This window comes from Motacilla alba, chromosome 1A (assembly GCF_015832195.1).
Source record: "Motacilla alba alba isolate MOTALB_02 chromosome 1A, Motacilla_alba_V1.0_pri, whole genome shotgun sequence".
Classification (NCBI taxonomy): domain Eukaryota; kingdom Metazoa; phylum Chordata; class Aves; order Passeriformes; family Motacillidae; genus Motacilla; species Motacilla alba.
Genome location: NC_052031.1, coordinates 15,038,758 through 15,065,606, shown reverse-complemented (window position 1 = coordinate 15,065,606; position 26,849 = coordinate 15,038,758). Strand labels below are relative to the sequence as shown.

At 41.4% G+C, this 26,849-nt stretch overlaps 1 protein-coding gene across 1 annotated transcript in view; it reads right to left on the bottom strand.

The window, feature by feature from the left end:
• Window positions 1–26,849, bottom strand: part of LOC119708839 (maltase-glucoamylase, intestinal-like) — a 60,392-nt gene that overhangs the window by 7,287 nt on the left and 26,256 nt on the right. Inside the window, exons 10-21 of the mRNA XM_038155739.1 lie at window positions 21,632–21,745; window positions 21,401–21,517; window positions 21,236–21,320; window positions 16,909–17,026; window positions 13,864–14,032; window positions 13,218–13,334; window positions 10,488–10,636; window positions 6,381–6,465; window positions 3,875–3,931; window positions 2,095–2,225; window positions 1,197–1,285; window positions 135–184 (exon numbers count right to left, since the gene is read on the bottom strand). Of these exons, the coding sequence (XP_038011667.1) occupies window positions 135–184; window positions 1,197–1,285; window positions 2,095–2,225; window positions 3,875–3,931; window positions 6,381–6,465; window positions 10,488–10,636; window positions 13,218–13,334; window positions 13,864–14,032; window positions 16,909–17,026; window positions 21,236–21,320; window positions 21,401–21,517; window positions 21,632–21,745 (1,281 nt within the window). The remainder of the gene's footprint in view (window positions 1–134; window positions 185–1,196; window positions 1,286–2,094; window positions 2,226–3,874; window positions 3,932–6,380; window positions 6,466–10,487; window positions 10,637–13,217; window positions 13,335–13,863; window positions 14,033–16,908; window positions 17,027–21,235; window positions 21,321–21,400; window positions 21,518–21,631; window positions 21,746–26,849) is intronic.

The window sequence follows — 26,849 nt, the reverse complement described above, 5'->3', positions numbered from 1 at the left end:
GCTGTAAATGAAAGCATTAGGTAGCTTACCTGGTTTAGAGACTGAGCTAGAAGATAAACATCAGCACCTTACAATGGCTACACTAAAATACAGCTACCTATATGTAAGTAGGTATCTTGTATGTTGCCACTTACTTTGCTGAATGTGTATTTAGCCAAGAAGTAGTTCTCATTTTCAATAGTATCTGTCAAAACACAAAGCAAGGAGGATTGATATCAAAACAGGCAGCAAAATCCATAAGCAGTTAGCATTACTGTGGCAAGCAGCTAAGGTGAGGCTAAGATGATTTGTGGGCTATTCAATCTCTTCCTTTACTCTTAGGTTGATCTCAGGAGAACACAATGTGAAAGACTGCCCTCTCTAGCAGATCAGCTGCTCCCAGTGTCACACATTTCTCATATCAAAGCACTGACTTCAAGAGCAATCAGCTTTTCCACCTTCACAGAATCACAGAGTAAGATGACTTAGAAAGGACCCTCAAGGATGATCAAGTCCAACTCCTAGTCCTGCACAGCACCATCTGCAAGAGTCACACCATTTGTCTGAAAGCATAGCCCAAACACTTCTAGAACTCTGCCAGGTTGGTGCTGTGACTGCTTCTCTGGGGAGCCTGTTCCAGTGCCAACCATCCTCTGGGTGAAAAAACTTCTGATATCCAACATCAACCTCCCCTGACACAACTTCAGGCCACTCCCTCAGCACTGGTCACCAGAGAGATCCATGTCTGCCCCTCCTCTTCCCCTCATGAGGAAGTTGTAACTGCAGTGAGGTCTGCCCTCAGTCTCCTCCAGGCTGAACAGACCAAGGGACCTCAGCCACTCCTCATATGGCTTCTCCTCAAGGTCCTTCACCATCTTTGCTGTCCTCCTTTAGATGCTCTCTAATAGTCCTTTTTTACATTGAGGTGCCCATAACAGCCCCTAGCACTGGAGGTGAGGCTGCCCCAGTGCAGAGCAGAGCAGGACAATCCCCCCCCTGCCCAGCTGGTGATGCTGTGCCTGATGCCCCCAGGACACGGGTGGCCCTTCTGGCTGCCAGGGAGTGCCTGGCTGACTAAGGTTCAACTTTCTACTGTTCATTCTGGGGTCAGTTCTCCAGCTATTTCTAGTAGGAGCCAATGCCATTATGCCACTGAAAGGCGGCCTGAGGAGAGCCCTGTATGCAGGTACTGCTTCACAGCAGGGGACCAGGCTTACCAATGGAATCACCATCATCCCAGAAGAGAGATCCAGAAGCTTGTCCTTGTTCATCCAGGGCAATAATGAGTCCAAATGGGTTCAGGCGGCTGTTGACAAACGTTGAGAAGTGTCAGTACAAACCTGTGGGCACTGTCCCTTCCAAGCAACTTAACAAAAACTTCTGAACACAACTCCCATTTTAAGGTTACAAAAAAGGTCATGACAGAAGAATGACAACAGTGTTCACCAAAAGGACTTTCGAAGTGATGGCAAAATCTTTGCCTTGCCTTGTTTTATTGACATCTAGATTTCTCATATTTTGAGTGCTCATGTGGACAAGCTCCCCCCTCTTTTGTGGCCTCAATGTGTGATAACTGGATGGTCTGGGAGTCAACTGGTAACCAGTACTACCTTACTATGGCTGCTGCACAGTGCTGTCACCTCTCTTTCCTATTCAGATTAGCTTCTGAGCATGGTTCAGATTTGAGACCAGTATATCATCCATTGGCATGGGGAAATAGTTTTCCTGAAGAAAGATCTGAGCTTTTCCACCTTGTTTACAGCATTTGATAAATTCACCCAAGAAGAATTTTGCTTTTCCCCTTGCATACATTTACTCTGAATGATTGACAGCAGGTCAGTGTGGCAGTAAGAGGTGCAAAAGCTTTTCTGAGCATAATCACAGAGCCAGGAGTAGGCGTCAGCTGTGCTAACAGTGACATGGGTCATCTCTGAGGTGATTTCTCCTAATGAAATGGAGCAAATACTGGCATAACAATACCGTACTTATCACTTGGGATGGCAGCTGGGAGCTGCAGATAGTCTCTCTTCTGTACTTTCTTTTGATTGCTTTTTTAACTGTCTGTGGGTCTGACCCCCACCGTGGCTGCTTGGTGACAAACACAGGTGACATTACCTCTCAGTAGTGGTTGTGGCTGGTGCCTGCTGTGGCAGAATGTACCCTCCACGGATGTACAGAGGGATCTTGTTCAGTGGGGCAGACACAGTAACATAGCTCTTCTTCCAGGCACTTGGCACTTTCAGACCCTACCACAAAAATTAATGCAGTTTAAAAAATGCCAATCCAGGCAGTATACATACTGAAAAAAAGAGCAACGGGTAAATTTTCATTTCAGTTACATCAGTGAAAAAAGCAAACCAAAACATGGATTTCAGGAGTGTTATTCTAGTTTCCTTTTTAACATGAAAGAGGATCTAGCCTCTGCAGTTATGCATATGCCTGAGATAGAAGCATCATGATTGCAAGACAGCAAATGGTCTTTAAAAATGGTATCATTATTCCATATTCGGTTAAAAAACCCCCACTTATCAAGACACTGAGCAAAAAGAGAAAAAAACTTTTGCTTCCTCTTTTTATACATATGGAGCCTGTCACAATTCAGTTTAAGGTAAGTGATTCATAGTCATTTGGGAATGTGAACTGTAGATTTTCTTCTCTTCTAAGAACAGTTCTTCCCCTTTCAAAAAGTAATTACAGCATTCAGAGAGTGAAATTTGTGTGTGTGTAGACAACCAGCATTAAGTTCTTTGCATCATCCTTTTTCTGGTTTAATGCCTCAAAACCTCAAAAGAAGACTGATGTACAGAGAAAATAACAGGAAGGCTTTGCTCTTGCCCTCTGTAAATGATAATTATGATTTATGGCAAGTACCCAACTTCGGTTTGGATAAGCACCACATGCATGACAAGTCAGTGCCAAATACTGGGAGGTGAGCAATGCCAGGGGCAGGCACATAGGCAGGGCAAGGGACAAAGGCCAGTGTCCCTGTGCCCAGCCCAGCAAGGGCACTCAGAGGGAACCAGGAGGAGAGGTGAATTAAATGCTGGACTTTGTAGCATCACAGTCTCATGAAAAGATAAAAAGGAAAGGGGTGGATGAACATCCATCTGAGGACACCGGACAAATGCTGAAAATGACCAAACTTATTTTAAAAAAAAGTCTGCATTTCTTCTGAGAGCAGTTCTGCCCTGCCTGCTCCTCTGCCAGGGACACTCAGGAGACTTAACAACAGCCTGATGACCCTGGGCTCACATTCCTGAAAGTTCTTAGCATCAGCTCAACTGCTCCCATTGAAGCCAAGTTGGGCTTAGCCTGCAGACTGCAGCAGAGCACTTCCGGAATGCAGTCCTGGGGATGGTGTTGCAAAGGTCAAGACTCAGGCCCTGAAGAGAAGGTAATGGCATGTACCACAGAGCAGATTGTTCTGCAGCTCTTGGAAGCATCTTCCAGAGGGGTGCCTCACCTTGCACTCCAAATATGGCTTCTGTCAAAAGTCATGTGCAAAAGTACACGCACAGGAGGGCTTCCGGCAGGCTTTCAGGAGCGTGGCTTAGGTTTCTGCCTCTGTCTCTGTGCGTGGAAGTGTATCAGAACAAGAACTAAAAGTGGGGAGCAAAGAAAGAAATCCTGGCATTTTCATGTATGTCTAGGCTGTTCTTGAAAATTGTTTGCTGTGTCTTAGAGCTTTACATGGCAAAAATAGAAAACAAAATGTTACTGAAAGCCGTGTCATTTACTCTCCCAGCTAGCCTGATGCAGACTTTTTTTTCTCTAGTTTTCTTCATCTACAGAGGTAAAAATACCACTGAAGAGTGCTAAAAGTTATTTTGCTGGAATCATACCATTTAAAATTATTAGGAAAAAAAGTAAGAAAATTAATCTTAAAAATACATACAGTATAGTAGTCGAACCACTGTGCTTCAGGGAAGTATACAGTCACAGATCTTGCTCCCTGTAATTGTTATAAAGAGATTAGTCTTTTTTCTTTTTGTATTTCTGATATTACATTAGCTTTATTATATTTGTGCATGGAGAGATGTATGCTGAATATTCTAATAACATCAAATTTTGGCTATTATGGCTGAGTTATTGTCATAGCAGTGAACTAGTGCTGGCTAATCTATAATACTAAACAGACAAGCCCATCCTATTTGGGGGGTTTTACTGCCATGGCCTGGGATGAGTCAATGTTACATGATTATTTTATTCTAGTACATAGCTCTGTGTCTTGCATATGTAACTGGCCGAGGTGCACTCCTCCAGCATGTGAGCAGCCCTAGTGATGGCTATGGCAGCCTTTCCAAGACATGGCTTCACATCTGAAGTGGGAGGACACCACTGCTCAGTGCCCCTTGCACCATTCCTGTCCCAGAAATAGGCAGAGAATGAGCTCCAGCACACAGAGGATGCAGATCCTTCTCTTCTTGTAAACAATTTAAAGTTGCAGATAAGTAATAATAAATAATAAATGTTTTGCTAATTGCACAATTACTGTACTTCATTTTGCAGCATGTGTTGTGTCAGATCACTGCAGGGATGAAATCATGCTAAAAGCACTTTGTATTAATAACTCCAGGAACAGTTGGGATCCAAACATACTTCCATTTTTGTTACAAGTTGCTTATTCTCACAAACAGATTAATTTTTACTATCAGTGTAGATGTCTGTCCCTTTGCAGAACTATGGATTAACCAAGAGTTAAGGCAAAGTTACCATTTAACATTTTAGGGATTTCAGATGTATGAAAAACCCTATAAAGGCAAGATGCTCCCCTCTCCATCTCTTCTCTGCGGTATTATGACAACCCTGGATATTCTGGTCTCCAGAAAAGTGTAATATCATCTGAGTCATGATGATTTCAGGGCCAGGTTGGATGGGGCTTTGAGCAACTTGGCCTAGTGGGAGGTGTCCCTGCCCATGGCAGGGAGGTTGGAACTGAATGATCTTTAAGGTCCCTTCCAACCCAAACTATTCTATGACTCCATGATTCCATGAGCCTCACGTTCACGACTCCCTAAATAACAAACCAGTGTGCAAGGCAGTTCTCCATTCTAATTTTTTTTGATGTCTCACTTGCTCTCATCCTAGGGCTCAAAGAATGAAGGTCAAGTGATCCCTGACTCATCTCTACACAAGCAGATGCCAAGCTGCAGTTTGACACAGTCACTGCTGGCCTGCACTGCCACAGTGAGGGGCTTACAGCTCACCTCTGCCCCTGCCCTGCCAACTGGCACAGCCCTGGCTGCCAGCTATCACACTGCAAGACCCTGCAATGTGCTCCCTTCAAAGTTCTGCTTCTCTCATCATGCCACAGGCAGCCTTCCTTTTGTGCTGTAAGTCTTCAAAAAACATCAGGAACTCCTTATGTAGACCCCCTATCATTTCATATATCCTTATAATATCCCCTTTTATTCAATTCTTTGCAGGAAGCCTCCCCTGGCTTGTCCTCCTTTCCTCTTCATGGGAAGGGTTTTTTCCCCATCCTTTGTCATCCTGCTGGTCTGAGACCCTATGAAATCTTCTTTCTATTCTTCAGCTATTAGAAACCTGTGGGAGTCTGAAGATAAAGGACTGATGAATGAAGTGCCTCAGTGGGGTCAGAATGCTTTTAGAATTTATATTAAACTCACAGAGACAAAAGGGTTGGTTAAAAACCAAGGTAACACTGTCCTGTTTAAATGTTTGATCATCAGCAACATCCAGAAATACATCAGCTATTCTGGCAGCATGCTGACTGCAAACAGCACTAGGATACATCCCATGCAAATACTTAGATCTGCTCAGACATACCTCTCTTGTGCTGCCAACAGTCAGTGGTGGGCAAGGAGAGAAACACACCCTTGCTCCAGCCAAGCAGGGAGAGCCATGTGCCCAGCACAGCAGAGGAAAATGCTGCTTTTTAAAACCTGTCCCGTTAGCAGCTTACATTATCATTATCGTTTCCATAATGACTGCCTTTGCCTGTGATGCTGGGAAACTCCTACCACAGCCCCTGAGAGCTGCAGTTCCAAAACACTGTGGGAGAGCAGTAATATGGAAACCAGTTTGCTTTCATATCTGTGTGTTTCTTCCTAGCTCGACAATTACTGCTCTGTGTGTGTCCTTGGAGACTGCTGCCAGCACAATAACAGGAGCACGTGAGGGGCAGCATCCAGCCTCTTTACATCCTTTCCTCACTTGGAGTAAAAGGGAAAGGCTGTGCCCTCACTTTCATCCTCCCACTTCAAGTACTGAGAAGCTCTGTACTGTCTGTGCTGCTCAGAAATGTGTTCTGAAGCTTTGACAGTGGAGAGTAGAAAGGGATGGATATGAGCAAACATGCTCTGAATGTCATCCAATGCCCTAAGCGCCACTCATTTCTTTTATTCCAGTATGATGGCATTTTTAATTACAGTACTTGCCTCTTCAAGAACAGGAGCAATCATAAAGGCAGATCCCCAAAGGAAGGCAGTATCTATTCCATGAGTCTCCTGATCAGAGGTAAATCTGTTTTGAAAATTAAATACACAATGTTAATTCATAGTTGTTAGAATTTGCCAAATATTTTGATATTACTCACTGTGACAAGAAATCTGCTTCCTCAAAGTATCCTTCAAAACAGCCAAATATTTTTCCTGACTGAGGGAATGCCAAAAGCTTGGACAGAGATTCAGATATTTCAGTAGTACCTACCATCCCAGAGCAGACCAGAACTCTCACAAAATGATGAAGCTGATTTCTTTTCAGAACAGCAACAGTGGGGAAACAACTCACTTCTGTTCAGTGGGCTGAGACTTCATTGTGGGAGCCAATGAGCAGGATAGGGGCCAGGCCCAGCAGAGGGAACACAGAGGAAAAACACTGTGCTCTAGGGTCTAAAGCATTTGTGAAAATCCTTGGATTTGGCCTCCCACAAGTTTCACAGATTTACATTTGAAATTGTTTGCAAGACAAACACAGAGCAACACTCATACATATTGTATGTACATTTTAGCTGCCTCTCCTGAATGGATGGGAAACCTATGGAATTCAGTCCATTTTATTCAATGCACTAAAATTGTTTTGGATTCTGATCATGATCTCCAGAATGCTCACAGTCCCTTTTGCCAGGCATCACTTGCCTTCTCTTGGGAAGAGATATCTATTCCATTGTGCATCAGCTAGTGAAAATATTGAATAGCACCTGGTAAAAAAAGAGATCCTTCCCAACTCGGGAACCTCCTTTCATACAGCATAAAATCCTTGAGAATTTAAATAGGTTTTCAATCATCTCTAAGTTCTCTTCCCGAGGAAATAATTAATGGATCCTAGGTCTTATAAGAACATCACATACACAAGAAGTCCATATCTCAAATCCTCTTAAAATCAAAGTACCTTGTACCTCCTGACTTCTGCTACTCCTCTGCCCCTCCAACAGCCCTGCTGCCTTGTCAGAGATGGTAACTGGTCTGGTTTTCCTGCATTTTTGACAAATTCACACTGGCTGTTGCATATTTACATATTATTCTCTAAGGATGTAGAAACCCCCTGTTTAAAAATTCCTTTACTGTGTCTGTTTCATGGGCTTTGCAGCTGCCCCTGTCTAAAGCCAGGTCTCTGTTGAACACTGGCTGGAGCAGAGTGGCTCAGTGTCAGCTCAGTGTCAGCTCCACAGCCTGCCTGCCTGGGGCAAAGGCACACACTGCACCCAGCCCAGGCTTACAGAAATCTCCCCAAATAAGTAAAGATAACTTGGCAATAAAAAGACATCTATTGACTGCTCAGTTTCTAAAATATTGCAAACTTAGGGGAGTACATGGAACTTAAGAAAAAATGTTCTTGAAGGCATGCCTTGGGCTCTGCTTGAAAGAAACCTCAATTTGTTCAGAGTTTCTTTCTCTGTCCAAGACAGTAGCTCTTCTGGACACCTTTATCTTGGTGATTATTGCATTGTGACATAATACTTTAAAATGTTTAAAGCAGATTATGGTTTTTGATGAATTACCTTGTCCTAAAGTTTTTGAAATATAAAACATGAGTCTTTCTTGTCATCTCAATAAGTTCTCTGTATTTTCAATTCGACTGTAATAAAATTGTAATAGTAATAAAATACATTTTGTCGTGGGAGATTGCAGGACAGAAAGCTGATCAAGAAATTATGAATAAAGAAGAATCAATTGTATTTGAACATGGAGACAAGATTCTCACCCTTTAACTCAGTACAATTTTCTCTTGCAATCCTAGCAACAACTAGCACAAATTCAGCAAACAAATGAACTTTCCTATTTTGAAACTATAAGCCGTTAAAGCACGCTGTCATCTATGAAAGGTCTTTAATTCCATCTGCTGCTTCCTCTGGTTAGATGCTGGCCTCTTTTCTGTCATACTTCCCCTCTGGTTAGCCATTAAACACATCTTTCCCTTCCACTAATGGATTATCACCTCACAGTCTTTCTTTGGACACCTGACGCATCGATGCCTCTGCTTTATGGAGTAAAAGCCTCTGAGGTACCTAATACACTTAAAAGAATCTACTGGGATGTTGTTCTTTTTTGTTACTTGAAACAAGCCTCTAAATGTTCCAAATGGAATGAAATGTCCACATGAAACAGCTATTGCTTGGAGACTCCCTGCCTAGGTACAGTTGTTTTCATGGTGAGGACTCTGAACTCATAAGAACTTCACTAATGCAGGAGTTTTTTAGTTTTCCTTTGTATTTTTTACAAGTAAGAGGCAAGGCTGATGTAAACTTCCATCATACATACACTGAAAATTCTGTTTCAGTTCTCTTTCTCAAAACCCCACATTTCTCCTCCAGTTAGCATCTGGGTCACTTTCTCTACTTGGGCAGACCCACTATTAATTAGAAATAGTAAGAAATACACATTAAGTAATAGCAGTGAATAATAGTAACCAGAATTATCTAGTAGTAGTAAGAAGCACTTTTAACCCATTTTAGATCTAGCTATGGCAACATTAACAAGTGATGGGACTAGGATGCCAGTAGGAGCCCTGGGGAGGGAAACAATTTGTGTTGTTCTCCTGATGCCTACCCTCCTTACATGCATTTGAGAGGTTTTGTTCCCTAGTAATCCCACTCTGGTCCTGCTGACTAAGCTCCCATCAGTGTCTGTAGCGAACCTCTCAGTTCAGTTTCACTTGACAAAAGCCTCTGCTGGTGCATCTGAGACTGCTCTACAACCCCAACCAAAGTAAATTTGGAAATTTGCCAATATGGATATGGCCACATAGAATGCAGGTGTGCTGATAATGGTCAGAAAGGCAGCCTTAATGACACTAGAACAATTCTGTATTAGCAGAGACTAGCTAACATTAATGCCAAAATTAACTTGGGCATTTCCAATATTAACACAAGCCACACTAGGAAAAATAGACCGTAAAAAAATACTTGAAGTAGCATATAGCCAATTGTAAGTTATGAGTACCTATAAAACTCTCCCTAATTTTATCCAGTAAAATGACATTGCCAAGTAGAAAGAGGAAGGATATTGCTTTTAAAATTTATCGGTTAACCATTATGCTGAGTAAGCAAAACAGATTTTGTGCATATCCTTTCCATACTTGAATGGTCTGCACTTTAGCGTAACCTCAGTTTAATTTGCAAAAAATGCCTTACTCTTTAACCAGAATGTTTTTAAGCTAAAGGGGAAAAAAAAAGAACATTATGACAAAAAAAGAACAGTCTATGACATAACCTGCACCAATAAAATGAAATTGTGGCAGAGCTTCAGGCTTCTATATATATTGTTTGCACTCCTTTTGCTCAAGTCTTTGCATAAAGCATTCTGAAGTAGAAAATTAACCAAAAGGAGGTATAAAACTGATTAGAAGACCAGGACAGGGAAACTAAACCTCAGCTGGATTCTTGCGTCCAACAGGGAAACTAAACCTCAGCTGGATTCTTGCTTCTTCCAAAAAAGAAAAAAATCTGTTGTTCCAAAAATCTGAGTTTAATTTTCAAAGGGGCTTTTCAATCTGCATTTATTAATCTCAGTTTTGCACCTGCTTCTACACTCACACATCTCTATCTCTGTTTGCTCTGTGCAATTTGTGGACACAGATGTGGGTTTCATAGATAGCATGCAGATCCAAGTGCTAAATTGGAAAAAAAACCCCAAATGCTATGGATCATTGGACTCTCTGTATGAGGCCTTTTAGCATTCTGGATCAGAATACAGATTTCATTGATTTCATTCAAATACAGTAAATACAAGTATGTGACTCTCATTTTTGAAATAAAAAAGAACTATATATTTGCCTAACACTAAAAATTTTCAGAATTCTTCTTTCTGAAGTTGTCTTCTTCACCCCACTGGAAACAAATGCAGGTTATATATTAATGGAAATTAATTGCATGTATTAAGAGTTATGTGTATAACTCGATTGATTTAACTGTTCAACTGTTCTTTTACAAGAGAGGATGCAATAATAATACTGTGAGTATTCTCCTAAGGATATCAACCATTACATACATAAGAATTCAACTACTTTGTGAGCAAATTAGAATGAAAAAGAGACTCCAAACTCACTCATGCATCAGTGACCGCACCACGGTGCCTCCGTGAACGTGGGACTCATAGAACAGGGTGTACAAGTATGGCAGCAGAGAGTATCTGATCCGAAGAGTAGCACGAGAGATCTTGGCAAAAGCATCTCCAAACACGGCTGGGTCTTGTTCCTGTCCAGGAGAAGCTTAGATTTGTACTGAGCATTGAAACAAACTCAGCAGAGAAGCTGTGTCAGCATAAGGAGACCTGTGGCTGGCATTATGCTACGGAAGTGAGTGTTTAAATAAGAAAAAGCACTCCTTTGCAAACTGCAAGATATATTAAGAACATCCACTATTCCCAAACTAATATTTGTATAAAATTCTTAACTTGAAAAATTCCAGTGAGTTCAAAAAGATCAGGCCCCACCCCAATGTATGTGAGCCCTCTGCAACTACCTCAAACCTTGTGAGGAGGGGGAAGCTGGGACTCCATGCCTGGGCTCAGAACATCTAGAGACATGCCAGATACCTGGCATCTAGAAATTAATTTATCCTGGAGATGCAAGCACTCTCAGACAAAGGAGATGAAACACAGGAAAACAGAAAGACTGATAATCTGCAGATCAAAGTCAAATGCATAATTACATTGGCCACAAATATAAAGGCCAGTCTAGGTAAAAGAGTAAACTCATAACCCTGCTGAAGCCAACAGGTGACCTAAGTCACTGTGTGTGGTACAGAAAACATTTCATCCATTCAAGAAGCTTGATTTCCCCTCCTGTGTGTCCCATTTTAGGATGCCCTGACTGACAGTACCCCCACACATCAGCAGTGCCACTCAGCTCCTCACTGCCAGCAATGCTCTCCCGTGGGACAGGGCATGCACTGGGGCCACCATCAAGGGGGCAGGTTGGAGCAGCCTGTCTGTAACATTCTTTGGCTGGTTTTGGTCCTACTCCAACACAACCTTGACTCTCCCCTGGGATGGCAGGCAGAGCACGCAGCCAAGGGCAGTGCTGATATGGGAGAAAGCTACATTTCCTTTAATTCCTCCTGTCAACCTCTCCTGCACTAAACAGCCAGCTTACTAATCACATGCCTCCCTTTCTCCTTCATGACATCTTTCCAGAGTACTCAATTTTCTCATTAAAGCTGAAGAATATAAGATGATTTCCAAGGATAATGAAACGCAAAAGTAACAGAAGTAACAAAGCTTTTTACATTATCTAGTACTTTTCAGACAAGAAAAATATTAATTAAACTGTTTGAAATACCCAGTGAATTAGGCAAAGTGGGTATTTAAGATTTTATTTTAACACTAACCTAATGTTAATTAAAGTCAATATTTAAGTAAAATTTCACCATTATTATGTTTATATCAGAATTACTCACTAAGAATACTCCCTGCTGGCTCTGAGCTCCAGAGCATCCATCTATTATTTCAAAAATTGCACTATATTTTTACCAGTGTTCTGACATCATACAAACACTGCTTAATTTCACAAAAAAGCAGTCAGACTTCTTAGGTGATGCTGAGTCACCCAAAATGCCTGTTCATTTCTTTCTGTGAACACAACATTTTAAATGGATTTAAGTAATCCAATAAAACCAAATATATCTCTCAGTTACAGCACCCATCATATAGACCCATTGCTCTCTTCTTGTTTATTAAATTGTACATATGAGATTGATATCCACTCATCCAGGTCAGACTCCATTTGCATGCTCAAAGGGCCAAGCAACCATATAAATATATATATGTGTACACCTCTAACTTTAGTGGAGAGGCAAATGGAAAATATTTCTCAACAACAACAGCTAATGTCTCACAGACATTTCTTCTCCTACAAAGAAATACCTCAGGGATCTACAGGCTAATTCCTGACCCTCTTAATGACAGTACTATGGTTTATTATTCCTGCATTTGCCCAATTGCTGAACATCCATAATACTTTCATGCAGAGACAAAGGTCTACCTGGGAGTGTAAATGTTGCAGCATTTTGATGATGCAACTTCAAAGAAACTGAAGGTTAGCAAATAACCTGAGCTCCAGCATTACACAGATCAGTTTACAGAAGGAAAAAAACCCAAACATTTCTTGAACAAGCAGAACCATTTCATCATGGTAGCAGATAAACACAGAATGATTACAAAGGCTGCAAGACCTTCAAATTCCATAGCTAGAAATGACCTGATAATTCTTTCTGTTTGCAACAAGTCTTTAAAGGACTTTTATGGTGTTGAAATCAGGGCATGGATCTGGACTAAGGCAGCGTTTTTTCATTCATCTCATGGGCTCATTAGCCTTTTCTGGTCTTGGTTGTCGCTTGGCTGATAATGATGTCACTACTGGTGCCTCTCCCAGGAATTCTCACATGTTTGCAACTTGCATTTAAACAGCAAGCATGGTGTATAATGATCTCTCTCCCCTCTCTGCAATACTTGCTATAATTACAGAATGATTGAAACAAAAGTTGTAGCAATCAAGGGAGTAGGAAGATATCCCAACACTCACTGGCCCTTAAATAAAACCTGGGCTTTAGTAGGTAAAAATGAAACAGATTATTTTACCAACAGCATGAGAAGACTGGTGTTTTTATGTTATCTTTACATTATGGATGGGAAAAATTTACTCAGTGCAGCACTCCTTTTCACCTACTGCTCCAGTTTACCCAAGAATGGCAGGTTAATTTTGGAGAAAGCAACACAAATCACTGTCCATGTAACTGTAATCATAGGCTACAGCTTTATGTAACTTTGTTTACTTACCATGTTTCCCTCTGCATTGTGATTTCTGGAAAATGGATAGAAAGAGCCAAGCTGCATCCAGCGCAGGCAGAGTTCATAGGTAGTGTTGTAGTTAAACCCACAGATATCAGCACCAATCTAAGGAAAAATTAAATTGTGTTTGTGATTGTGACTGAGGCCCATAAATGAGAGACTACAGAAATTTCCTAATAAAAATAATTTTTGGAAAGAAATCTCTGTTTCTAGTTACTTTATAAGAATGCCCTATAATGATACAAATTTTCCTGTGACTGAGGTTGTACTGTCTCCTAGAGCACTAAGTTCACTTAGTGGAAGATCTGACTGTATTTCAGTAATTCTACAAATTCTCCATCCCAACTTGCAAACCCAGAAATATACGAGAGTACGTAATATAAAATCATAGAGTACATAATACAAAGAGATTGGTTTTGGATGGCATGCATTAAGTCAGTCTGAATCTTGCAGTGCTGTTTTTGTTTCCCTTCAGCAGCCAAGACTGACATTTAGCCTTTTAATCTGCAGTTCCTTAGGCTGTGAGGGCTGTTACTGCTGGCCATCTCAAGTGGTTTCTTTCAGAAAACATTTGAGCTAATTTGAAGTGATATCATGTATAAGCCAGCACCTGCCTAGAGGGTGCCAGACTTACATAGGGAATGCCAAAGAGGTTGAATTCCAGGATTCCAACCACTGAGCGGCGCAGGTCCTTCCACTGAGAGAAGTTGTCACCAAGCCAGTGAGCACCGTACTTCCCACTGCCAACGAACGTGGACCGGCTCAAGACAAAGGCCCGCTTTCCAGTAGCCTGCTGGACAGCACTGCAGAGAAAGGCAACAAGATCATCAAAAACAGGAATGGTAACCAAAACATCTTCAAATCAACCTGAGCGCTCAGGCACAATTTGATCTGAAAGGGTATTATTCATGAAATAATTATTATTGGGATCCCTTCTCACATGAAAATGTGGCTGCACAACTGCAAATAAAAGGAAGATTTACACAGTGGCCAAAGCAAAACAAACAAAAAAAAATCTATCTGATTCACTAAACAATTTGCCTCAGGTATTTTAATCTTCCTAAATAATAATTTGTGTTTATTCTCACCGGTGTCTTGAAATGAAAATGCAAATCATAATTTCCTTTCTATACTACATTTAATTAAGTGTCCAATGAGTTCCTAAAAAATAATAAAATATGTATTTTTTCAACACAGGATTTATTTAGAGATTTGTATTGGTAAATAAAGTTCAAATACCCAGGAACTAAAAACATAAAAACCCCAACAAAACACAAAACCAAAAAATCAAAACCACACAAAAATATTAAAAGTATATCTAAACATCTTATAAAAATAAATAATCAATATAGAAAACAAACCTGTAATTATTCAAAATGCCACCCCATCCTTGCAGTATTTTCTCTGGTTTCCTGTCTTTTTTGATATATGAGGTTCCATTACAGAATAAGTGGTACAATGAATTTATCTTTGCTTTTCGAAAATAATTTTGCTGTATCACCAGAAAATCAAGGGAATGTGCCTTACAAACAAATCTATTACAAAATTCCTCAGACTAGGATACTCTTTGTACATAATTGTAAATTGCAGTATTTTATACTGCAGGAATTCAAATTCAACTCTTCTTTAATATGATTTGGGCAACACAATTTAGATCCTGTGGGAAATTCTAGCATGAAATATTAATCATGTTGTTCACCATCTACCTCTTTCTCCCTTTTCTTAATGAGATTTCATCATGAGTTCTTTCACCTGTGTTCATCATGGCCCAGTGTTTGCTCTTGGGTCTGTAATGGCACATTCAACAAATGGCACTTGGTTGAAGTAAAGTGCTTCAACACTTGCTTCTGAAGCAAAAAACCCAACAGCTTTCATGGAAGGCTGAATGTATTAACCTTAGAGGCCATATGCAGCAAGAGGTGCAGTTCTTTAACCATGAGGGACCTGCTGGTTCTGGTTTGCAGCTGCACTGTTGGGCCAAAAACTGCACAAGACTCCGTGTGCTTCATACAAATGTTATTTTGGAGCTTTTCATTGATGTCTTGAGCAGGAGTGCTCTCCTCTGGCTGTCTTTGGCTCCATTTGCAAATACAGGTGCTAATGAGGGCAGTATCAGATCAACTCAACTATGATCCAGAGCTGCAAAAACAGTTTGTAACAAGTAATTTATTGAATAATTTCAGTCTTTCATGAGCCATTCCAGAACAGGTCCTAATGTTGTCAAATGCATTTGTTGATTTAAATTATTTACAGACTATCATGTGTAAATAACTCTTGGCATTAAGCTATGCGCAAACTGATTGCTGCTACTTTATGTATTCAAATTCAAACCATTTGACATAGGCCAGATGACACATTTCCTATTCTCTGTCTGCCTTAAAATAATTCTTAGAATTGTTTTTTTATATAATTATGAAATTGTCATTCATTTTCATCCAATACCCTGCAATTGATGCTGGGTGCTAAATATTCCTGTCAGTAATTTAATTTAAAATATTCTTTGTGAAGAGTGAATGCAGAAAGGATATACAACCAGCCTTGAAAGGAAATCTATTTGAGAAACCCAATGAATATGTACAAAAAATACTTCAGTAAAGTCTCCCAACTTTGCAGCAAAATCAACCCCTGCATTTACTTTTGGTGGTCTTCCCCACATTTGGCTAAGCAAAATAAGTTTGTTGGGAGGATCTCTTTGAAGACTGGGGAATAGGGGCCCAAAAACCATGGCAAGAAGTCCAGGGTTCAAGGGCTTCCTGTTCTTTCTCTGAAAAGCAGAACTGTGCTTCAGCCAGGCCCGTAAGAGCTGGCAAACTACTTCTGTTTTTTCCCAGGGCTTCCCTTGCCCTGGACTTGGCATATAAAATACCAATGCATCAACACCAGAATTAGGCTCACTTAACCATGCCCTCAGGATGCTATCAGCATCCAGCTTCTGAAAATGAGTGCTAAATGCTGAAACAGGCCACACATGGAGCCCTGCTTTGGCTCTTCCATTGTGGTATGAAATTTCCCAGTGTTTTAGCTCAATCCCTGCTAGAAAAGGCATGATCTGCCCATTTCATTTAATCCAACAGCCAGCTTTCCACGGCAGCAGTCTGCCTGCGTAAGCTGGCTTTGAGTGCTTCCCAGCTGCAAAATGAGTTTTACAGTGGCTGACAGCAACTGTGCTGCAATGCAGCTCTAACCTCCTGAACCAACTGAGCCCCGAGCCAATTTGCAAAACACTGCCTGCCAGGAACCAGAGGCAGCTCCAGAAGCAGCCAGGGGACCTGTACAATTTGGATTCTCCACTGACAGTGACAGAAGCTCCTCTACCACAGAACCAGAGGGACAGATAAATACCCCTGACAGCACACAAGGCTGCTTCTGCTGCCAACGCTCATGAGAAGCTCTAACAGAGCACAGGAGCATCTTTCTCTAGACATACAAAAGCAGCAGCTGTAAAGTTAGGCCCTATAAATACATCCTGATTTAGCTGAGAAAAGTAAAATTAGAAAGGATTCTGTTCCTTTTTCCAAGGTTCTTTTTTCTTGAATCTTCTTACTGATTGGCAAACAATGAAACAAGACATGGGTCTCTTTCTTATTAAATAATATTACAGATTTTCCAGGTAACATCAGTGGCTTTTAAAATGCATTTTAATCACCTGGAATCTGATTAGAAATATTTAGAAACTTACTTGAAAGTTGGTTCTGTCTGGGACCAGCCAAAGAGAGAGTGTGTGTTGTAGTGGTCCCCAAGGTAAGTCTTGGAGTCAGGACACAGTGTCTTTTCCGCCAGGGAACGATCAGAGATGCCTGAGAATGATACAAACCACTGTAAAATCATATACATCACAATTCAAGTCTCTTCACATTTCTACACATTTACGGGTGAAAACACCAAAATATTTGGGAAGAGGAAAAGCTGAAGTGCTGGACCTGCACTGATTGGAGGTTAGCACATAGCCACAAATACTTGTTTGCAGACAGGCACGTGTCCTTGGAGAGGGGAGAGGACTGAGTAAACACTGATAAATAATTTCAAGTTCCATGTCCAATAATGCAAAATATCTGTACAGGTGTTCTGTATTCAGTAAGTAATAGAAAATGTCTGCTTTGCTGAATTAAGAATATATTATTTTACACAACGACAAATTTTAGTTAACAGCAAAAACATTGCTCAGATGCTCCCTGGTCTTTGATCCCATATCAAAGAGATACTGGCAAAGCCCATTTGGTGCAAAAAAATTTCCATCCTCTTCAGGTAATCACCATGAAAATGCCACATGAAGTTCAGCAGGAATTGGGCAGGTCAGATGTTTATACATTTGCTGGGAGTTAGGTTTCTTTCCTTTTGTTCCTTTTTACTTAGGGAATTTTTTCCCATAACCTGCAAGGAAACACTAATGACTGGGTACCCAAGAAAAACAAAAGATATGGCCAAGCTCAGGGGAGGAGGGCATCTGGTTGCACTTCTCTTATCTGGCACTCTTTCTCTTGGCTTTGGAGGAGGATGGTTGGAGCTGCTGCCTGGGGAAGGGCAGTGCTGCCGCCAGAGCCCAGCCCAGAGCTGCCTCTTCTGCTGTGGGGTGAGCCTCTGCTCATGAGAGCAGCCATGGAACCGGGACCTCATTAACACCGACCTCACTAAAAGAGGGACCTGTCCCCCCCTGCTCGGGTGCCCGGGATGCTGGGCTCGCCTGTCCCTGCCCTGCTGGGAGCCGGGCTGCGGCTGTCCTGCCCCCACTGCTTCTTCAGCACTGCTCTGAGTTTTTGCTGCACTGTAGCCCTGCACCCCCTGCCTGCTGAGATGTCCTGCCAGCCCAGCTTGCTGCTTCCGAGAGTCCTGCTGGGGCACGGGGACCGGCTGCCCCAGGGTTTGTGCAGCAAAGCCTCTCCTCCATCCCCTCCCGTCTGGGCCCAGCCGCCATCGCCGTGCGCTCCCGAGCCCGCACCACAGCGCCCCCTGCAGCCGCGGGGGAATCACCGCACCTGCCCCGCCCACCGGCAGCCAGCAGCGCCCCTGCTGGCCGTGCCCGGAACTGCACCGCAGGGGAACGGGCCGCGGCTGAAAGCCGGGACTGGGTTCTGGGTTGCGGTTATTGTTTGTGCTGTGGCTGCTGGTGTTTGTTTGCCTTGTTATACATACTAGTAAAGAACTGTTATTCCTATTCCCATATCTTTGCCTGAGAGTCCCTTAATTTCAAAATCATAACAATTTTGAGAGAAGGATTTTGCATTTTCCATTCCAAGAGAGGCTCCTGCCTTCCTTAGCAGACACCTGTCTTTCAAACTGAGACATTATATTTATTTTTAGAGATGGAGTTGCAAATATTATAAAATTCTCTCAAAATAAAAAGAAAGTGAATTCTCAAAAATTCTCTTTTTTTCATGCTTAATTAGGTGCATGCACTATTGTAAATATTTCTCCGTGAACAAGCAATCTCCCTGCCTGATCGCATTTCCTGTATGGTTGCAGTTCATTATCACAATTTATCTGTACCTGAAACCCCACTAGCCTCTCAGCCCTGTTGTGCCACCACAGCTACAATCCTTGTGTTTGGATCTTTAGAAACAAAGACTCCAGTGTTGGTGATCTACATCAGAAGCAATTTCATTTATAGGCAATTTCCAAGTAACTTTGACTGATATGTTTTTGAGGAAGACACTACGTTTCTGAGGAAAGTCACACTTAATGTCCCAGTGGTTCTTGATTATTAGCCCTATAAATTTAAGGTGGGATAGGAGAGAAAATGCTACCACATGAATCATAGGTTCATGCTTCGTTCTTTTTCTGAGTATTTTGTATTCTGCCTCAGTAATACTGATTATTTTACAATTGCATATTAATCTTCAGTATGAAGTGTTTTATAGAAAATTGATTTGAAGGACATCTGGCTTTAACCAGAAGTTCAAACCATAGTTATGTGTAATCATGGTTATAAAATTTAGATAAGGAGGTTGAAGGCTACACTGACAAAAAGCCTGAGGCTCTGAGACTGGGACTTGCACAGATGAAATCACCTAAGACAACAGTGAGCTCCCAAAACTCTGCTAATCCCAGGAAGGTCCTAATGTCTCACTGGACTAAACAGCTTAGGACACCTCTCATACCTACATGAGTCAAGGGCTTGGACAGCTAAGAACAGGCACCTATCCTATAAAGTGAAATAGAAAAGAAAGCCCTTAAATATTGGTTCAAAATAGATTCCCTCCATGTTGGAATGTAATGCCTAGGGCTCCTGGTTGCAGAAGGAAGACCAGTACCAGAGAAGTCTCTGGGAAGACCTTAGCAGCCTTCTGATACCTAAATGGGACCTACAAGGAGAGGGACTTTTTAAAAGGGCATGGAGTGATAGGACAGAGGGTAACGGTTTCAAGAGAATAGGTTTATACTAGATACAAGGAATAAATTCTTTCCTGTGAGGGTGGTGAAACACTGAAAGAGGCTGCCCAGGGAAGCATAGATGCCCCATGCCTGGAAGTGCTCAAGGCCAGCATGGATAGGGTTTCGAGAAACCTGGTCTGGTGTCCCTGCCTGTGCTAGGGGGACAGGGACAAGATGGTTTTGAAGGTCCTTTCTATGATTCCAACCCATCTATGATTCCATACTGTTCTTAACACCATTAGACACAAGCAGAAGCAGGGGCATATGTGCATGAGTCAAGTCAGAGAAACTGAGCTCAAAACACACCTGTCTTCAGTATCTCTCATGTCCTTACATGTCACATAGCCTCTGGGCCTGAGTCCCTCCTAGTGGCTCAGACTCAGTGCTAATCTTCACAAACCTCAGCTGCATGGCTCACAAGCCACTGCACAGGTTCACTCTCAGTCCTCTATCTGTGATGTAAAGGGAGCTCTGCTCTTTTGGCCAGTTTACCCAGTGTCTCACATCTTTTATGCAGCTCTGAAGGCTGACAAAAACTGAAGGTAATTTAAGGCAAAGGGGGAAATTCTCATCAGTTCCTGGGCTTTGGTCAAGACCCACGGGGTAAGTATGCAGGGGTTACCCCACAAAGAGGGCAAACACCAAAATCATCATTAAAAGCTCTCCTTCTGCTTTCAAAAATTTACAATCACTTTCTAATATTTTGTCATGTTTTTGTTATGGTTATGTTTCTCTTACATTCAAAGTAAAAAACATATTTTAAAATTGCCATTTTATAAAGAAAATTTAGAATTCTCATAAGAGTACAAAAGCCTGAAGAGGAAAAGGGGGCATTTCCAATACCCCAACCCTCATGTATCAGCTTCCTACTGCATATTAACATTGCTCAGGCAGCTGGGCTTTCCTGGGGAAATGTTGGCTGGATTAACTGCCACACCACTGGCAATAATCATAGGTACTCATGGCCTCCTGGGGAAGAATGAGCATATCATTAACTCAGCTACTGGAAGAGATTTTCCCATTCCGGTAAGTTTCCCATAGGCTTAGACATTTTAAAACTTATTTTTAGCCCATTTCTAGTAACATAGTGAAAATTTCTTTCCTAAGAGAAAGGAAATACATTGAACTAAGGCACCATCTCCCTTGTCATAGTTTGTAAGAAGGCAGAGACTGCTCATCTCTGAGAGTAGCAGTGGCAAGGGTTACTTCCTAAGTCTGTAGCTGAGTTCCAGTATATAGGTATCTTGCCCTTTTTCTGATGTGGACCAGTTGCTCAGAGAATGGCAGGAAAGGTCATTTTTCTAGTCCTGTTACGAGGCAGAACCTTGGACAGAGGAAAGTGATTGTTTTGGATACTCCATGAAAGCTGAGCCACTGGAGTCTTGAACAAATATGTAACTGAACATACAGAACAGGCAGGGAAAGATGGAAAATCAGATAATGGAATTTTTTTCCCCTAAAATATAGCCTATCCAGGTTTAAAACAAAACAAACAAGAAAACCAAAGAAACAAACAAAAAAACCCCCCAAATTAAATGATATTAATATTATTATAAAATATAATAAAATATAAAATATAAATATAATATAATATTAATAAATAATTCATGGCAATGAAATGATACAATTATACTTACTAGGAGTGTAAGGAGGGTTATTGATTTCAGTATCAGCACATCCAGGCATCTGGCCTCTCATGAAATTGGATGGTTCATTCATATCCTTTAATAAAGAGAGTAAGACACATGAAAATCTTAATTTTCTTTTTTTAAAGAAGGAAGGGCAGATATAATGAGACATACAATCCAGATGCCATCATAGTCAAGGACATCCTTGAACTCCAGACACAACTGGGTCCACCATTCCACTGTCCTGGGGTTGGTGTAGTCAGGAAACACAGAATCTCCAGGAGGCCAGGCCTAGGGGTTACAAATGTAAATACTGGTTATTTTCCCATTTCTATTACACTGCTGCTTTATTGTTTTGAAGCAGCACTAGACAAAAAAAAAGCATCACAAAATTTAAAAACCCACCCGCCCAACAGCAGGAGTGACGCCATCAGAGTTGTTCACCCACACTCCCATTTCCTGGCCGAGTTCATAAGGTCTGTAAGTGCCTGGCTTCTCATCCTTGGTTATGAAAGGGTCCTGAAAAGAGAGATCACACTTTCTTTATTGAAATCCCAGAGGTAACAATTACTCTTTTATTTTATATTTTAGAAAAATTTGGATTATGTTTTCTTAATGCTGATTGCAAAAATATTGGAAGAAAACAGCATTAAAATTTAATAAGAGTTGAGAGCACATAATTTAGAAAAAGTCATTAAGGATATGTCATGAGTATTTCTTGTGTAAGGCAAAAGCAATGTGAAATTACTAAATAACCCTCATGTTTATTTTTTATGAAACTTTCTATGTTCAAATGATTTTAAGAGAGGCCCTAGATTTTACTCCCCCCCACCAAGGTCTCTGCTGTGGCTGCGTGCTGTGCTGGACATTCCCACATTTGAGCAAATCTGGGTTTCCTCCAAGGCAATCCATATTCCAGTTGCCTCAGCACCAACAGTTCAATGCTGGAATAAGTGAAACTTTTCAAGGGGCTTGAAGCTGAGCACATCCAACCACAAAAGAAAAAAAAAACCTCCACTCCAAACCAATGTTGGACAAGGATGTGTTATGCCAGTCTGATCCAGAGAAACCCAATTCACACGTGCCTGTGGGGCCTTACACCTCTGCTCTTCCCAGGCACCAAGAGCACTGCACTTCACACTCCACAGCTTGTCCTTCCTGCCCCTTCCCAGTGCTTGGGGTGGTCACCGCCTCCCACTGCTGCCCATGACATTGACACCAACAACTTCTCTGCCCCAGGATGACCTTCAGTAGCCACCAAGCTGATACAAAGAGAACCTGATCAGCTCCTGGGGATGATAGAGGCCCACCCACCAAGCTGGGAAGTAATAAAGTTAGGAGTACTTTGAGATGCCAGTGAATGAAGAGGTACTTTGCAACTCTGCACAGCGTTCAGCTGCAACCAAAAGGAAGTAAGTGCACCTTGCAATACATCCCTAATTGGAAACAACTATCTGCTTTGTGTTTTTTAGAACACAAAAAGACTGCACCCATTTTAGAAGGGAAATCTTTACTTTCTCCTTAGAAAATCTTACCTCCTCAGATTCTGCTTTAGGCAAAACCTTTCAGGTATGAAACACAACAGAGAAAAACACCATCGAAACAATTCTTCCACTCAGTTGTAGCTTGTGCAATAATTTAAGTAAACTTTAATCAAAATGTGATAGAAGTCTAACTAAGAACAAAAAAGTATTAGACCCCAAATAGTAAATTGCTTTAAAGGCTTGTTTTAAGTCTCATTTAAATACCTGAATTAATTGCCTGATTTACTTGTGAGCCCTGTGATAAGCATAGCCCTGGTGAGGAAAGTATATTCTCCACGCCTCAACAACAAAAGCTACAGCTAAAACCCTACTTTAAGTCCAAAAATTTGTTTTAACTTTATCTAGCTCCTGTGTCACCTCCATAAGGACTATAGGCGTCCATCACATTTTTCACTTGTTCAATAGTCCAACTTTGCAAAAGTGAAAACTGTCCATCTGCAATAATTGTCTTTTAATTGTGGTAAAGATGTCTCTCAAGGGACATGAAGGCTAGAGGAAGTCAGCTTAATTAGCTACTCCTAATGCAAACTTATGGTTTCCTTCAGCTGAAAGGTTGTTTCAGAGCATAAATCTAATACATTATGCAGGTTTAGCATTGCCCTAAAGAAAACAAAAGCTCTCCATGCCTGCAAGGGTTGTTGGGGAAGGAGTTTCATGCCTGTTAAATCTTCACTCATCATTTTAGCATTTTGGGAAAGAAGTGCTGAGCATCCTTAACTCCAGCTGACTGCCTGAAGACCTGTGAGCCCGCGGTACTTACCCAGACTTATGCACTTCCACCTGTGGCCCCACCCCAAACATATATTTTGATGCACATCCATAAAAACTCATCTCTGGAAATTTTTGGCTCTACAGCTCACACAATTGGATTTAAAAATGTTAAAGATACCGAAGAGCAACAGTACTAAAGATACTGAGCATTATTTTGAATCATGAGCATGTTGCTCTTGACTTTCAAGTATTTCATCACTTATGTCATTCCCAGCTGTTTCTATTTTTAGTGCGACTTAGTATACAACATCTTTCATTAAAGATCCTCTTTAGTAAAAATGTTTATAATTTTTCAATATACCCATTGTTACTTTAGAACGTCTTTGTTTCTAAAGAATATATTTGTTCTGACACAGCTGAAACATGCACAGTGATGTAGGGCAATGATGATGACCAAGTGCTGACATGCTAAGTCACAATTTCTCCTAAATAGAGGCAGCATCTGAAAGAGATTAGGAGAGAGAAGAGCTGAAGGGCTGCACTTAGAGGCTCCAGTAATGGAGCCATGCTACTCTCAAGGTGACACAGTCACAGAGGGCTCTCAGCACCGGGTGCAAGCATGCTGTAGTACCAGCAAGCACAGTGATGGTGGCATCACCGAGTTCAGGGTCCCATCCTCAGGCAGGCTGCCAGTGTCAGTACTGCTGGCTGTCAGGATCTGTGCTTTGCTTGTGACCAAAGTGGTCTTGAGATGATAGATGGAATCCATTCCCTAAATCCATTTACTAGAGGTTTTCCATGACACTAACTGGCTGCAGTCAGAGCCCATTTCCTGAAATCATCATGAGGGAGGCAACAACCTGCTATATTTGGGGAACTCACCAATTCCTGTCACTACCCAAAGGGAATCTAAATACAAAATTGTTTTTTCAGTATCCAACTGGATTACACTTGCCTTGATTGCACCCACTGCCACCTGGGAATGAAACCCTTCACACTGCTCCAGCTCCCAACTCAACTTAAGGGAATACTTTACATCGCTAAAGAATGCTAACAGACAGATTTTGACAAAGATATCAGCAACAGTAATAAAGTGAAAATAGAAAACTTCAGTACCAGTGCAACCTATACTTCTCATGAACTTTTAAACAATGAAGGACAGAGTGGCTCAGCCTTTTTTTTGTCACAAGCTTGGCTAAAGAACTAGAGCAGAAGAAAGGCTTCAGTCACAGGTTAGTGGAAGGATGAAAGAAAGGCTTCCTATCTGGATTCCCATTAGCTCATTGCATGAATTAAGAGTTGCTATGTTCCTTGTATCTGTCTAACAGCTGAATTTATACAGCAACACCTCCCTGCACCGCTGCAAAATGTGCCATCTGAAAACTGAAAGGGCTTTAAAAATGTTGTTGAAGTTCAACTCATAAGGAAGAAGATAATGTAGCTCAGCCACTAAACCACGACTGCTTGCCTGTAGCTTCATACCCAGTGGCAAGTGCAGAACAACTGGAGACATCCCAACAGTGATGAAAAAGAGATGATTACCATGTATTTACTGAAAAGCAAGAGTGCATATGAAGAGCTACCCCAAACTCCTGATATTTTGCTCTTATATTAATGTTTTGCAAATTATTTTGAGATAAACCAATAAATAGGCATGTGGTATTTAATGTTACAGCTCTAAGAGATTACATCATTTTTAGAGAAGCATTGAGCTTACAGAGACCCTAAACTGCCTAACAGTTAGAAAGTGCAATCAGTCCTGACAGCACATGTGCTCACTACTGCTTAGTTATTTACAATGATGTATCCATTTAATTTGGGTCTATTTTTGTCTTAAAGTTTCTCTCCATCAAAGTGACTTAGTAATCTGTTACTATTTAAACGCTGCGCCTTGAACCTTCACTGATAAAAACTGATTTTACTGCTGCACCCCTGAGCTTCTCAGAATGGAACCTTCAGGGGAAGGCATCTTTAGGGACAAATGGCTAGCAAGCAGCATTTGCTGTATGCACAGTGCTGTATGCAAGCAGCTTGTACATTCGCTGTATGTACACTGCTGTTTCCATTATCAATATGTAATTGATCACTTAGGCTGCGTGGTTTTGTTTGAGAGTCCTAGTAGTAAATGAAATTATAGTACACCAAAGCAAAGATTAGGCAAATAATAAAAGGTATGTTTAAAGAAACTATCAGAAATCTCACAATTAAAAAGAAAACACTAATATAGCTATCTGTGTTACTGACTAATCCATCATCCTCAGTCATGTTTTAAACTTCACAACAAACAGTGAGGAAAAAATCAGGACAGGAGGGAGGCACTTCTGCCTTGATCTATCTATTTAACAAGATAATGTGATTTTTAGATGAGAAAACTGCAATAGCTCTTGCTTATCTTGACTCCAGATCCACCAGCACAAGTGAAAGAGCAACTGTACCCCAATTCAGGACTGCTGTTCAGTCTCTCTCTCCTGTCTCCTTTGACAGGACCCCCAGGGCAAGAAGAGGAACATGGCCCTTATTTTAAAAGGACTGGTTTGACTTAGGGTCCAAACATTAGTGACCTGTCCATCATGATTCAGTTGGATTAATTGAATCCTGGTCCCCTTGAAAGCATGAGCCATCAATAATTGCAGGTAAATGTGTTTGTTTAGCCTAGCAGAGAAAGGCTGAGGGAGAATACACTTATTTGAATTGGTGTATCAAGAAAGAAGACAGAAGGGTGAGAGACTGGCAGCTGGAGGTAAAGACAAATAAGTAGTACCCAAATGAACGTAGCACCCAAATGAAAGATATAAACTTACCACTTAGATAGAAAACAGATTACAGATCTACAGTTACAGCAAAAAGTTCTGAGAGGAACCCTGTGGGATTGTCTCCTCCTCCTCACCCCATGGCTGCAGCTCAGCCATGCCTGAGCCACGCCTGATCCATCTGCTGGGTCTGTTCACAGCACCCACCTGGGGAGGGACCCTGGCCCCAGCAGCTGTCTGCTGCTCAGCTCACCTTGCAGACAGACACCTTTACCCTAATGCCTGCCTTGACTCTGTCCTGCTGCTATTTAAAATGCTTTTCCTCTTACCCTGCCCCCAGTGGTTATGGAGAACAAACTGCAACCTTCTCTGGGGAGTGCAGCCCTCCTACTGCTAAGCTGCTGGGGGACCCTGGAGAGCAAGATCTTGTGAATTTATCAATGGATTTTATTTAATTTCCGAATTTATTTTCATCCTTAAATTTCGATTAAATTGGTCTTCAGTTTCCTTGTCACCATTGGTGCTCACTTAGCTATTGTCACACAGTCATTTTGGCACAAGAACATGTACAGGGAAGTGCTGGAGAGAAACAGCAGATTTTGTTGGAAAAATTTACTG